Source organism: Portunus trituberculatus, chromosome 3 (assembly GCF_017591435.1).
Source record: "Portunus trituberculatus isolate SZX2019 chromosome 3, ASM1759143v1, whole genome shotgun sequence".
Lineage (NCBI taxonomy): Eukaryota > Metazoa > Arthropoda > Malacostraca > Decapoda > Portunidae > Portunus > Portunus trituberculatus.
Window position 1 is genome coordinate 54,675 of NC_059257.1, and position 15,326 is coordinate 70,000.

Genomic DNA, 15,326 nt, shown 5'->3' on the forward strand with positions numbered 1-15,326 from the left:
AACTGCCAGTACCGGGGTACATCTTGTACTGGGTAATGATCTTGCGGGTAACTTGGCTGTTCCAAACTTAATTGTTCTTGATTCTCCCTTAACAGAAAGTCCCACTAAGACCCTGGACGAAACATCCCTCACTTCTTCCCAGTGTGTGCAGTCACCAGGTCTCAGTCCAAGTCCCCTGCCCTTTCATCACCTCCTCCACCAATGATTGCCTCTACTGACAACTTGTATAATAACATCATTTCAAAGGAGAATTTGATTAATGCTCAGGAACAGGATCTCACTTTGGCTAAGATCAGACATGTTGCCAGTGAGACAAAGGATATGTCTAAATTGCCTTGTTTTTATTATCAGGAAGGAGTCCTGATGCGTGCCTACAGACCTCCTGAACTGAAACAACTAGACACCTGGTCAGAAACACATCAAGTTGTCATCCCTTGTCTGTAAGACCAGCCATTATAGAACTAGCTCATGATGGATTGTCAGGTCATCTAGGCATCCAAAAACCTACAAGAAGGCTCTTCAACATTTTTTTGGCCAGGAATGAAAAAGGATGTGTCACACTATGTAAAAACATGTCACATATGTCAAATTGTGGGTAAGCCTAACGAACGCCTTGTGCCAGCTCCTCTGACGCCTATTCCAGTTCAGACGGAGCCCTTCGAAAAGATCATTCTAGACTGCGTAGGGCCCTTACCCAAAACCAAACGAGGGAATCAGTATTTGTTAACCCTCATGGATCCCACTACCAGGTACCCTGAAGCATTCCCTCTTAAGAACATCACATCAAAGACCATTGTAAAACATCTAATACATTTTTCACCTCGGTAGGAATTCCAAAACAAATTCAGTCTGACAAGGGTAGCAATTTCACTAGCCATTTTTTCCAACAGATAGTGAATGAGCTAAACATCGACCATGTTACCTCCTCGGCTTACCACCCCAATCCCAAGGCTGTCTGGAGCGGTTTCACCAAACATTAAAATCCATGATGAAGAAGTATTGCTTGGAGCATCAAGGAGACTGGGATGAAAGTATTTCTTTCCTTCTCTTCGCTTTAAGAGAATCTCCTCAAGATTCTTTAGGTTACTCCCTTTTGAATTACTCTATGGTAGACAGATCAGGGGGCCTCTCAAAATATTAAAGGATCAATGGTTTACTCAAAATACTCCTTCAAGCCCCAGTGTGTCTGACTACATCAGTAACCTTAAGAATAAAATCAGTGAAGTCAGATCTTTTGCTAAATCAAACTTCCTCAAATCTCAAACTAAAATGCAACAGAATTCTCTTCCCAAATCTGTCATGAGAAGTTTCAAACCAGGAGACAAGGTTTTACTTTTCTCCCACTCCAGGCAATGCTCTTCACAGTAAGTTCATGGGACCTTATGTTGTGGCTCAAAAACTAAGTCCATTAAATTATGTGGTCCACACTCCTGACCGTCGTAAGGATTCCCAACTAGTTCATATTAATCTAATGAAACCTTACCACTCCAGAGAACCAGAGGACGACTTGTCTCGCACTGTACCTGTATGTCTGGTAGGGAAGGAGTCTGGTCCTGTGCCCCCCGAGGAAGAGTCCGACATCGAATTCCTCTTCTCGTCACCTAAAGGACGCCCCTCAAACAGCCAAATCATGTCCAACCTTGATGAGGTGTTTCTTTCCTTAACACCTTCACAACAGTCTGATCTTAAAAAGTTATTGCTAGACTTTTCTGAAATCACAGGTGACCTTCCAGGAGTTTGTAATACTATCCAACATGACATAACATTAATATCTAATGACATCAAGCCTATAAGACAACCAGCCTATCGCATTTCACCCATTAAAAGAGACTTGATGAAAAAAGAGGTAGACTATCTGCTCTGTCATCACCTTGCAGAACCTAGTATATCTCCTGGGCTTCTCCTGCCTGTTAACATCTAAGCCAGATGGTAGTAGTCGATTTTGCACCGACTACAGGAAATTAAATAAAGTGACGGTGCCAGACTCCTACCCATTGCCCTTGATAGAGGACCTTATAGATAGTATAGGAGTAGCCAAATTTGTAACCACTATAGACTTACTTAAAGGTTACTACCAGATTCCCCTCTCGGACGAGGCCCAAATAATATCCGCCTTCATCACCCCCTTCGGACTATACCAATACACAGTGATGCCCTTTGGCTTGTCTAATGCTCCCGCCACCTTCCAGAGGGCTATAAATTACATCACTCAGGACTTGGAGGGAACATCTGCATATCTGGACGACCTGGTGGTGACTGCGGACGACTGGGTGACACATCTGACCCGTCTTCGGAGGCTGATGGGTCGGTTGCAGGAAGCCGGGCTTACAATCAACCTGGCCAAGTCCACCTTCAGGAAGTCTACGGTGGTCTACCTGGGACATGTGGTGGGGAACGGCAAGGTTCGCCCCAAGAGAGCTAACGTGGAGGCCATCCTTGGCTTCCCTGTCCCTACCACCAGGAAAGCTCTCATGAGGTTCTTGGGGATGGCTGGTTTCTACAGACGATTCTGTAGGAACTTCTCCACCCTGGCCGCCCCCCTGACGGACCTTATCAGCACTTCCGTCCCCTTCCACTGGACCCCGACCTGTGACCAAGCCTTCCAACACCTCAAGGCGTTCTCTCCTCGGAACCAGTGGTCTGGACGCCGGATCACTCCCGCCCCTTCCATCTACAAGTGGACGCGAGTGGAGTTGGAGTGGGTGCTGTCCTACTACAAACGGACCACAAGCGGCATCCTCCATCCCATCGCCTATCACGCCAAGCTGAAAAACATCAACTCAACTACTCCACCATCGAGAAGGAGGCTCTGGCACTCGTCCTGGCGCTCCAACGTTTTGAGTGCTATCTTCATCCTGGTCCTCAAACTACGAAGGTCTTCACCGATCACAATCCTCTGGCCTTCCTTCACGCCATGAAGAACCGAAACCAACGCATTCTTAGGTGGGCCTTGTTAACTCAACCTTCAACTTGAAGTCCACCATATCAAGGGGTGGACAACATCATCGCCGACGCCTTATCAAGATCTCCGTCTCACCTCCTTCATGAGCCCATTACGGAGGTCTTAGGGGAGGAAATGTTACGGCCCGCCCGTAACATACTTACTACCATCACCTCCTCCGCTTGTTACCTCGTTCGCCACCTCCCTTCACGTCACCCTCGTGAACCTTCCACGCCACCGTCTCATGAACCCTCCACGTCACCGTTTCATGAAGCCCGCTACTGTCCCGAAGTTGGATTCACGCGGCCCCTTTCGACTCAACCGAAAGTGTTGAGCCAGCTCTTGGCTTTCTGGATTGGCAGTTGAGATCCAAGCCTCAACCAGTGAACACAACGCCTCTTGGGTCTACCGTGGGATCAACCATCACCCAGCATTTCACCACTGCGACACCGCATAAGTATCACTTCCCCTCGTCCGTGTTTTCCACATTGCCTCTATATAGGATTAGGATTATTGTTAGGTATTAAGTTGGGTTCTTTATTGTTGTATTTATTACTGTGTTATATGTATATGTGTATGTCATTTTCCTGTGTTTCATGTTATATATCTGTGTTTCATGTTTCATGTTATATATGTGTCAATTTCATTATGGGTTATTAAAATAGCTTTTAAAGTGCCCCCTTTGCATTTCCTCACCAGTTGAACCTGCAGTGTTTTTTTAATTGTTATTGTTCACCGGCTCCCCGATGCCAATCTTAACAGTTTAACCGGTGAACGTAACAACAGACTTTATTGGCGCGACTTTGTATAGGTCACACGTACCTTACACAAAGGTACCTCCTGACCAGGGACCTTCAACCTTACTGTGATGATTGTCTGGTGCCGCTTACGGTGCGGCACCTACTTGTGGAGTGCCCTAGTTTGACTGATTTAAGACACTGCTACCTCTACCGCTGTCGCGGTAGAGATAGCAGTGTCTATTATATCTCAAAGGTCCTTGGGCCAGAGTGCCTGGTCCAAGGCCATGATGTTTTTAGTTTTTTGGGAGAAGCGGGCCTTCCCCCAAATATGTGAATTTCATTTAATTTTATTATAATTACTAATTTGTTTATCTATTGTAGATACTTTTAATTGCATAATTTTTAATTGCTTTTAGTTAGTTACGATTTTTTTACTATTATAGTTTTTAATCCCTTTGTTTCCTTTTCTTTCATATTTTCTTTTTACCTTTTTGTAACGGCGCCATATGACCTCCGCCGTTGCGGCGCCTAATTTTAAATCCCCGCCCCCACTCCTGTCTACTCTTTCCGGCTCCCACGAGTTGGTTCTTGGCAGCTTCCGGTTGTTTCAATATGCCCTCCTGCCATGGATGGCAAGAAGGATTTTCTGCCAGCTCTGTCCCACACACGGTTTTTAGAACACTTTTTTTTTATGGTTTTCCCCTCTTTTTATCGGTGTGGCAGTCTTCCTTCAGTGGCATCCGTCTTTACTGCGGAGCTGTCTGCCATAGTCCTAGCTTTACAGATTATTTTTACTCTACCGGTTTCGTCTTTTACAATTTTTATTGACTGTCGCAGTGCTCTTACTTCTCTCTCTTGCACTATATCCTTTAACCCTTTGGTTTTATCAGCCCTGGATTGGCTATATCTTCTGACACAACGAGGATACCTTGTTGGGTTCTGTTGGGTCCCTGGTCACGTTGGTGTTCCAGGGAATGAATACGCAGACTGCCTCGCTAAAGAGGCAGCAAGTCGCGCTCCATCTCCTTCCCCTGTTCCGTTTCGAGATGTATTTCATGCAATTCGTGTGGCGATTGCAGCAATTTGGCAAAGGAGATGGCTAACGGGGGTCGCAACCTCGAAAATGGGAGACATTACTACTTCCACACTCCCTCAGTGGACATACACCCATGTCCGGGATCGCCGTGCACAGACTTTATTGACGCGACTTCGTATAGGTCACACGTACCTTACACAAATGTACCTCCTGACCAGGGACTCTCAACCTTACTGTGATGACTGCTTGGTGCCGCTTACCGTGCGGCACCTATTGGTAGAGTGTCCAAGTTTGATCGAGTTACGACACCACTACCTCTACTGCTGTCGCGGTAGGGATAGCGATGTCTATTATATCTCAAAGGTCCTTGGACCAGCGTGTCTCGCCCTTGGCCATGATGTATTCGGTTTTTTGGGAGAGGCTGACCTTCTCCCTTATTTGTGAATTTTAGAATTTTAATTATGTATTTTAAAGTTTTATATAGTTTCATTGTTTTTTAGCTATTTTTAATTCTATTGTTTTTAACTGTTTTTAATTTTTATAAATTTTCTTTTAAACCTTTTTGTCGGCGGCGCCAAATGACCTTAGCTGTTGCGGCGCCTTATATAAAATCCTCTTCCTCCTCCTCCTCTTACAAGCATTTGGTATGCCCCAACAGCCAGATTCATTCCAATGGGTCTTTGACGGAGCAGACACAATGACTAACAATTTTGGTGTCCTCAATTGCTTAAGAGCTCTTCCTCGCTCTGCTGAATTACCTTCCGCTGCTGTTGATTCACTCAAAGCTTGAAATTGCATTACAAATGGTACAACAATGTCTGAGCAGCGATTTCATGATATAATTGAATTCCTCTATTACATTAACTTTTTGAGCCCTAGTGAGCATATAATCTACTTGATTTCTCATCCAAAATTGCTTCTAAATTAAAAGAACATCCAGCTCAAGTGCACGTTGTAGCTTTCACTACTGCTACTTCACCTTTAAATTCTGCTAACCAGACTTCACAACCCAGTGCACCAGTTTCTGATATGCTTGCACTTTCTGTCACAAACAGGGACATACCATTAAACGTTGTTTTCTGCGACAGCGTCATGAAAGAAATGCAGCGCGTTCTCCCTCAGCTCAGCGTCTTTCTCGCTATGAGCCTCTTCAAGACTCCCGACATGTCACGCGCTCTGTGCCCAGTCGCCCGAGATCATCTTCTCGGCAGGGACGTCCTGCGTCGCGTCAAATTCTTGAACGACCACCTAGGACTTGCCTTATTCATGGTCCAGGTAATCATTCTTCTGAAGAATGCTTTAAAATTCAGCGCCTTCAGCGTCAGCAACATGTTACTGTGTCTTCACCACAGTCAATTTTTTACCAGCGCCATCATTCTCCTCTCACAACGTAGACATTCTTTCAGACATGCCAGTCCCGTTGATTCCTACAGTTATTGCTGCGACGGCGCGACGTCTTCATTTGCAAATGTACACATATGGCTCTCCCTTCATAGTTTGCACTGATACAGGAGCTGACTGTAGCTTACTGACAGAACGTGCTTACCAGCACCTTCGACGGCGCGACGTCTTCATTTGCAAATGTACACATATGGCTCTCCCTTCATAGTTTGCACTGATACAGGAGCTGACTGTAGCTTACTGACAGAACGTGCTTACCAGCACCTTAATGAATTGTATGATGTTCCTCTATCAAAAGAGAACCAGATTTTTTTTTATGCAGCTCAAGGCTCTCCTCTCAATATTATTGGTTCAGTGACTTTGCCTGTGTCCTTTCATAATCATGATTATACCTTTGATGTAAATCTTTTTGTAGTAACAAATTTTGTGTTGAACTGTGATGCTCTCTTTGGCTATGATGAGTTAGTTAAACATGATATTTCAATATTTCCTCGTTATCATGCTGTCAGCCATAATGGATTCATGTATTATGCTTCAGACTCGCCTGTTTCTGTTCTTACAGTTGCCTCACCACGCGTACATTTTGAGCAGTCATGTCTACCTGCTTTTGATGAAGCACTGTTACCGCAGCGTACTCAGAATCCTTCGTCCCCGCATTCAAACTTAGGTGACCTTCGTTCCCGGAGTCGAAACGTTCTGTCTCCTTGGATTGTTGTGTGGCTGTCATTGTTGGTGACCAGTTTATAGGTCCTACTTCGGCAACTAAAGTTCCAGTGCGTGTTCTTCGTGCCCCAGTAAGCGCATGCGTGATCTCACATCCTGATAGTGCCAGGATCCAGCGTTTAGCCAAAGACTATAGATAAAACAAGACTGGAAAGATTGCCATTCACCATAAGAAATTCGTGTCGCCAGTAAAGATGCCAAATACCGCTAGAATAGTGGATAACAGCGCCATCCATTGAGTGAACCGCAAACTAACGCCTCGGTAAACAAACAACGCCACGATTTGAATAATCGCTTTGAGTTCCTTCCTCCACACACACACACACACACACACACACACACACACACACACACACTATCAATAATGTACTCTAGTACAGTACATATTTACTTCATCTACCTGTGACCCCGTTCTAGCTCCCTTGTATCCAACTTGAGTTATAAGTATATCATAGAGATATATGTATATTGTACATGTGCGATAACTATTTATAATTAGGGAGGCGACACACACACACACACACACACACACACACACACACACACACACACACACACACGGCGAGGCAAATGGGCAAGGCTCTTGATGTGTTCACCTAGCAGTAAATAGGTACGGGATGTAACTCGAGGGGTTGTGGCCTCGCTTTCCCGGTGTGTGGAGTGTGTTGTGGTCTCAGTCCTACCCGAAGATCGGTCTATGAGCTCTGAGCTCGCTCCGTAATGGGGAAGACTGGCTGGGTGACCAGCAGGCAACCGAAGTGAAAAAAATTACACATAATGAGCTCTCAGATCGCACCGTAATGGGCAACGTCTGGCTGTCTCGTCAGAGACTGCAGCAGATCAAACAGTGAACACACACACACACACACACACACACACACACGTGTGTGTTGCCTCACTAATTACAAAATAGTTATCGCACATGTACAATATACTTATATCTCTATGATATACTTACAACTCAAGTTGGATACAAGGGAGCTTGAACGGGGTCACAGGTGGATGAAGTAAATATGTACTGTACTAGAGTACATTATTGATAGTGTGTGTGTGTGTGTGTGTGTGTGTGTGTGTGTGTGTGTGTGTGTGTGTGTTTATTTACCTATAGTTGTGCTGTACAACATGGCACATTATCCTGTCTCCATATATATAGCTATGCATCTAGCTTGTCTGTAAAGATGTGTATGGTGGATGCAGTAACCACCCTTTCACTTATTTCACTTAAGCTATTCCAGATGTCCACTGTTCTGTGTGTGTGTGTGTATTGTGTGTGTGTGTGTGTGTGTGTGTGTGTGTGTGTGTGTGTGTGTGTGTGTGTGTGTGTGTGTGTGTGTGTACTTTCTCTATTTATAATGTACTTTGGTAAATTACATGTCACCCACTTAGTTAAATATTTTCAAATTGGTTCCAATAAGCCAAATTACAGATTATATATATATATATATATATATATATATATATATATATATATATATATATATATATATATATATATATATATATATATATATATATATATATATACATACAAACTCCATTAATTCGGCTCTTAATACTCTCAAAGAGCCAGAAATCCAGATTTTTAAGGCCAAAAAAATAACAATTAAAATCATGAAAAAATAATTAAAGTTTCACAGAATATGTTTTTTGCAGTTAATTCATTTTCTTTCATTTATATGGAAATACAGAACAGTGTTTGATATGCATACTTTATGTACTGAAAAGAGATAAAACAGTATGCTGAAAATATGTAATATTCCTGTGTTTTGTAACTGTTGTGTTTGGTGTTTTTTGTTGGCGTTGGGTACTGCACAGTAAGAAAGTAATATGCGTACGTACTGTACCTGTTTGGTGCTCTACACATGGATTACTTCTGCATATTAATGGTAAGTACAAACACAATGTTTTTGTAAGTCATATTTTTTTTTTATTTGCCAATTTTGAGAGCAATGATTTTTTTCTTAAGTGTTATCCAGAAATCTGGAATTCTCATGAAAGGAAAAACACATATCTAAGCAAGTTTAATAAGTTCATTGGAAATTATAAACATAAACAATTACCAAAACAACAGGCCTAGATTTTAGAATGGAAGCTATGTTACAAATATAGCAGAAGCAGGCAAGCATAAGCAAACAAATATAACGCAGGTTTATACTGATTTGTACAGGTCTCAACCAAATCAAGTATACTACGATCCACATGTTAAACACCAGTACTTACCTGTCATGATCTTTAGGAAAGCGATGGAAGACCAAGTGTGGTGGGTGCCCTTTGTCCTGCGACAAAATTAACACATGGATGCCCCACTCTAGTGTTCATTTTGCGGATTTCTTGAGAACATGCGGCGTGTAACCTGTCACTGCTGTGGGCCCTCTTGTTTGAGTGTTGACACATGTAAACATGCAGACGGATCAACGGTGCTGATCTTGATCTTAAGCTGCAACAGCAGCGCCATCGCGTGAGTGAACCGCAAACAAGAAGAGTTACCAGTTTGCCTAGGCTGCACGGTAAATTGACGCTTTCCAGTCTTGTTTATTTATATAGTCTTTGGTTTAGCTTTAGAAGGTATACTCTCTCTACCATGCGATGTGGTCACCTAACTGATGCCTTAGTCACTAATCTCACAGGTTCGTCCATTACGCTTAAAGATGGCGTGCACCTTGGTTCCTTTAGTGTGATAGATGAAGTTTCTTTTCAGGATTCTCCACCATTGATAGGAGCTGTAGATTCACAGTCTGCTAGTTCCTGCTCTTCAGCTGATCTGATCACTCAGTTGGAGGCGCATGTCAAACTTGCAGATTTTCCTGCAGAAGCACAGCGTCTCTATGACATTCTTGTAGCTCACAGACAAGCTGCTGCCTTACCAGGTGAACCTAGTTTAGGTGTTACTGACCGTGTACAGCATCATATTGACCTTTAGCCTAACACGCTCCCTATCCATGTTCCGTCTTATCGCTTGCCTCATTCTCAGCGACAAGTAGCTCAAAATTTAGTGCAAGGCATGCTTGACGAAGGTATTATTCAAGAGTCGTACTCTCCATGGAACTCACCTCTCTTCCTTGTGCCAAAGAAAGTCATTGACTTTAGGAAAGTTAACCAAGTCACAGTTCCTGACCATTATCCCTTGCCAGTACTTAGCGACATTTTACAGTCCATCGGTAAGGACAATACAGTATTCACAACACTTGATTTGAAAAGTGGATTTTGGCAAATTCCATTGTCTCCAAGTAGCGGACCCATTACTGCATTTTCTACGCCAAAAGGTCATTTTGAGTGGCTTCGTTGCCCCATGGGTCTTCGTAACTCTCCACTAACCTGCCAAAGACTAGTAAATTCACTCTTCCAAGGTCTTATTGGCGATGGGTTGTTTGTCTATCTAGGTGATTTAATTTTAGTCTCTAAAGATTTAGACAGTCACTTTCACAAACTTGCCCTAGTGTTACAGAAATTCATAGAAGCTGGTCTTAAGCTTGACATCACAAAATGTCAATTCTTGCGTTCTCGCATTGAATTTCTTGGCCATGTGGTGGATCGCCATGGCATTCACACTACGAACGCTAAAGTCAAAGTTGTCAGTATATATATATATATATATATATATATATATATATATATATATATATATATATATATATATATATATATTTTTTTTTTTTTTTTTTTATTCGTTATGGATAACCTATATAATTCACTCTATGATTCAGCTGATGATGATGGTAATAATAATTCTGACTTTATTAATTTTAATGAAAAAATTTCTGGAAACCATGACATTAATGCTCAATCTAGATATTTTAATATTGATGAATATGTGTTAGGTACTAATCGTTACCATAATCAGTATATTAACATAATTCATTTAAATATTAGGTCTCTTTCTAAAAACTTTGATTACCTAAAATTAATGTTAAATTGTCTCCCGAAACACCCAGATGTCCTTGCACTCACAGAAACATGGCTAAATGAATCTACCAAACATCTTTTCTTTATGGAAGGATACTCTGCATTCCATCTGGTTAGAACTAACAAGGAACACGGAGGTATCAGTATTTTTGTGAGGAATGACATTCATATAGATGTACTACATGAATATTGTTGGATCAATGACGATATAGAACTCTATACACTAAAAGTTAAAATAACTACAATTGAATATGTAATAGCCACGCTTTACAGACCTCATAGCAAACATATAGCTGTAAATGATTTCACTGACACCTTAATTAACATATTAACTACTGATGTTTTCAGATGCAACTAAACCATTATTCGTGGTGATTTCAACATTAATTTACTTGAACATACATCTCATCTTCCTACTAATATCTTCATTAATGCAATGCAAACAATGAATTATTTTCCTCACATATCTCGGCCGACCAGATTCCCAGATAATGCACAACTAGGTAAACCCTCCCTTTTAGACCATGTTTGGACGAATTTCTTACCACCATCTTTATCTGGCATTTTACATTGTAGTGTTTCTGATCACTTACCCGTTTTCATTAAAGTGATTAAACAATCTGAACCTAATAGTAAGCTCAAGATAACTTTCAGGGACTTTAGCAATTATAATATGATAAATTTACACATGAATTTCACCAAATTAACTGGGGAGATCTACACCACATGATAAACACTAATGAAAGTTTCAGCTACTTTATTGATACTATTATCAAATTATATAACAAATGTTACCCTATAAAGACTAAATTTATCACATATAAAAGACTGCAAAACCCTTGGCTTACCAGAGGACTAATGAACTCTATTAAAAATAAATGTATACTCTTCAAACAAGCAAAACTTGGAATCATATCACATAACACATACAAAATATACAGGAATAATCTCACACAAGCTATAAGATTAGCTAAACGTAACTATTACTCTTTTTTTCAGATTTTAAAAATAACACTAAGAAAATATGACAAACTATAAATTCTTTAAAAGGTAATTCTCATACGAGCACCAGTATTAAGTCGTTGAAAGTAGGGCCAACTACACTAAACAAGCCATTTGACATAGCTGAAGCTTTCAGTAATTACTTTTCGAATATTGCACCCCACCTTAACAACCAATCACCTAAATCTAATACTAATCTGAATAGTTATCTTGTAGGTGATTTTCCACAGTCTATGGTTGTTCCTATTTTAACTACTCAAGACTTGAGAAATGTGATTAAAAAACTTAATAATAAAAACTCTGGCATTAATGATATTGCAGTCTCTGTTATTAAAAAGAATACTGAATTGTTCTCCATACCACTAACATTTCTTTTTAATCTTTCAGTTTCAAGTGGAACTTTTCCAACCATGCTAAAAAATGTTGTAATTACTCCCATATACAAGTCTGGACCTAATGATGATCCTAAAAATTATAGGCCTATTTCTCAACTGACAGTTTTTCTTAGATATTTGAATCTGCAATGAAGACTCACCTTGTGCAATATTTGGAAAATAAAAAAAAAATAAATAATTCACAATACGGTTTTAGGTCAAAATGTAGCACATCTCATGCCCTTAATGGGTTTTTTTTTTTTTCTAATGACATCCTAACTTCAATAGGTAAAACACTTTCAGTTTTATCCATTTTTATTGACTTCTCTAAAGCATTTGACACAGTGAACCACAATGTCCTTCTTGATAAACTGTATCATTATGGTGTACGTGGCACAATACATTCTTGGTTCAGGGATGATTTATTTGAAAGACAGCAGCAAGTTCACTTTTATGGAGAAATGTCTTCTTTGAAAACTGTTACTCTTGGGGTACCTCAAGGTAGTGTTTTGAGTCCTGTATTATTCCTAATTTACATAAATGACATATCAAATATTTTTATTAACTGAAAAACCATTCTATTCGCAGACGATATGACAGTTTACCTCATAGACTCATCTCCAGAACAACTTATACTATCTGCTAATCAAGAACTTGATAAACTACATCAGTGGTGCCTAAGTAACAGACTCACTATCAACACTGACAAAACACATTTTATGCTTTTCACATGCAAACGTCAACTCAACCTCCCCCAACTTACAATTAATGGAAATCCTATTTGCAGAACAAACACAGTAAAATTTTTAGGAGTTACTTATGACAAATCATTGACTTTTAAGCATCATATTGATAGTTTAACACTAAATATTTCCAGACACATTGCTTTATTTCACCAAATCAAAGACTTCATGCCTCAAAATGTACTTAAATGTATTTATTATGCTCATATATACCCACTGCTAACATATTGCAATCTCATATGGAGCACTACCTACACAACATATCTAATCCCTCTCAAAATGCAACTTAAAAAAAATGTTAAAATAATTTCTAACAGTAGCTATTTTGCTCACACAGACACTCTTTTTAAACGTCTAAACATATTAAAACTTGAAGATATAACAAAACTATGTGTTTCTCAATATATGTTTAACCACAGAAATCAACTCCAAGATTTCCTCCCAACCCTTGAACATAGGACACACAATCATGCTAACCTCCTACATCCACCTCATCGCCTCACAAAATTTCGCCATTCAATTTTATACCCTGTTATATGGAACACTATACCACCTCACATACAAAATGATCCTTCCCTTAGTATATTAAAAAAAAAAAAAAAAAAACTAAAAAGAAATATCATAAATTCATATTGATTGTTTAGTTTGCAATATTAAATCTAAGTATTTGTATTCATGCATATAAAGGATCTTTATTAAATTTCCATATAGCTAATAGTTTACACCTGAGTTGTCATATATCTTTATTTTCATGATTTTTAGTCTTTATATTACTATTATCATCAGAGTTGTTTGTTCAATACTATCATCTCTATTTTGTATTAATATAATATCATAAGAACTATTGTCATCAATATTATATTTATTACTGTTATAATTAATAATAATTAATTTTTAATATTTCTATTGTTATTATTTCTAACTTGTATTTATGTATTATCATAAGAATTATTGTCATCATGATTATTTTTATTATTGTTATTGATATTATTTTCATTATTGTCATTATTATTTTTATTGTTGTTATTGTTAATTTTTTCATTGTCATCATTAACATCATTATTATCTTTATTATTGTTGTTATTATTATTTTTATTTTATTATTATTATTATTATTAGTAGTAGTAGTAGTAGTAGTAGTAGTAGTAGTAGTGTCTTAAATATTTCCATTAACTTTTACTATGTATTATTGTTAAGATTCTATTTTTTCCATTGCACAAACGGCACATGTCAGCAAATAATTCTCACAGATTATTATAAGATGCCTGAAAAGCTTTGCTTAAAATAGGCTAGCTAGTTTGCACAATGCATATTATAATATGTACATTATATATTTTTAAAAACTAGTGATAAATAAATGTTTCAAATGTTTCAAATGTTTCACTACCTATGCATATGGAACCCTTAACTTAACCATAATATTGGTTAGTCATGTAAATTGCAGACTTATGTTTACATAAAAAAAAAAAAAATACATCACATTCTTTCAAAGAGAGGAAAAGCTTAATCTTCATTTACTTATTCATAAACAATTTTATTATTTGACATGTTACCTAATTGCATTCGGTAATATTTCTTCTGCAGTTCTAATACCTGCATTTCTAGTAGCTATTTTTTTTTTTTAATATAATATAATTTTTTTTTTTTTCTGTTGCCCTGTCTCAGCAGCAGAAGCAGCAGCAAGTGTGGCCGACGATGCAGCAGGAAGTGTACCTGACGCTGTAGGTGGTGTGGGCGATGTTGCAGGAGGTGTGGGCGATGTTGCAGCATGTGTGGGTGATGTTGCAGCATGTGTGGGCGACACAGCAGATATTGTGGTGTCCCTCATTGTTGCTGCAATTTCGTCTTGTGACATATCAGACGGTGCTGTAACTTGCACTGCCTCAAGGTTGCCACTGCCGTAAGAAAAGACCCAATTGTACATGTTTATATTTTGCACTGTTTTACTTGTGTGTAAGTGTTTAAGAGAGAGGGAAAAAAATGTGTGTATGCATTCCATAAGTGATTGATGTGAAGCCCATTAATATCATGTTAATAAATCAACCAGTAAATGTTACTATAGCATAGTTTTCATTTTCATTTAGCCGACAACTAAATGAACCCATAAACCCATCATAATTCACCATCTTCATTGCTTGATTTATAGATTATCTGTACTTACCTCTCAACAATCAACCGCAGACAGTCAAGGTTACTGTCAGTACCCTCTGGAATGCCGAAAAGGGCTACACTGTCAGAACCCAGGATGTCATAAACACCCTGGGTGACTGCATCCATTTCTGGAGTTGCACGACCTCCATCTATGAAAGATAAATATGGTATAATTTTAGAAATATAATAGTAATAATATGTGCAAGTACACAGTGGGTGTTTGGACACTTTTAAGATATGTATAATGGCAATGTTAATGTTAAGTTTGTCAGGTTAGGAGACAGCGATCCCTAATCTGACTTCTTTATTTTC

The 15,326-nt window shown here is 39.1% G+C and overlaps 2 protein-coding genes across 4 annotated transcripts in view; both read right to left on the bottom strand.

The window, feature by feature from the left end:
• Window positions 1–15,326, bottom strand: part of LOC123508091 (RING finger protein 224-like) — a 212,015-nt gene that overhangs the window by 53,721 nt on the left and 142,968 nt on the right. The gene's annotated exons all lie outside the window — the stretch shown is intronic.
• The window catches only part of LOC123508107, a 2,833-nt gene continuing 1,459 nt past the window's right edge, over window positions 13,953–15,326 (bottom strand). For 2 of the 3 annotated variants that reach the window (XM_045261590.1, XM_045261600.1), the window contains exons 2-3: window positions 15,025–15,163; window positions 13,953–14,758 (exon numbers count right to left, since the gene is read on the bottom strand). In XM_045261590.1, the coding sequence (XP_045117525.1) occupies window positions 14,485–14,758; window positions 15,025–15,140 (390 nt within the window). In that variant the 5' untranslated portion in view covers window positions 15,141–15,163 and the 3' untranslated portion in view covers window positions 13,953–14,484. Of the gene's footprint in view, window positions 14,759–15,024; window positions 15,164–15,314 lie in introns of all 3 variants that reach the window. The other variant, XM_045261607.1, reaches the window with a different exon arrangement.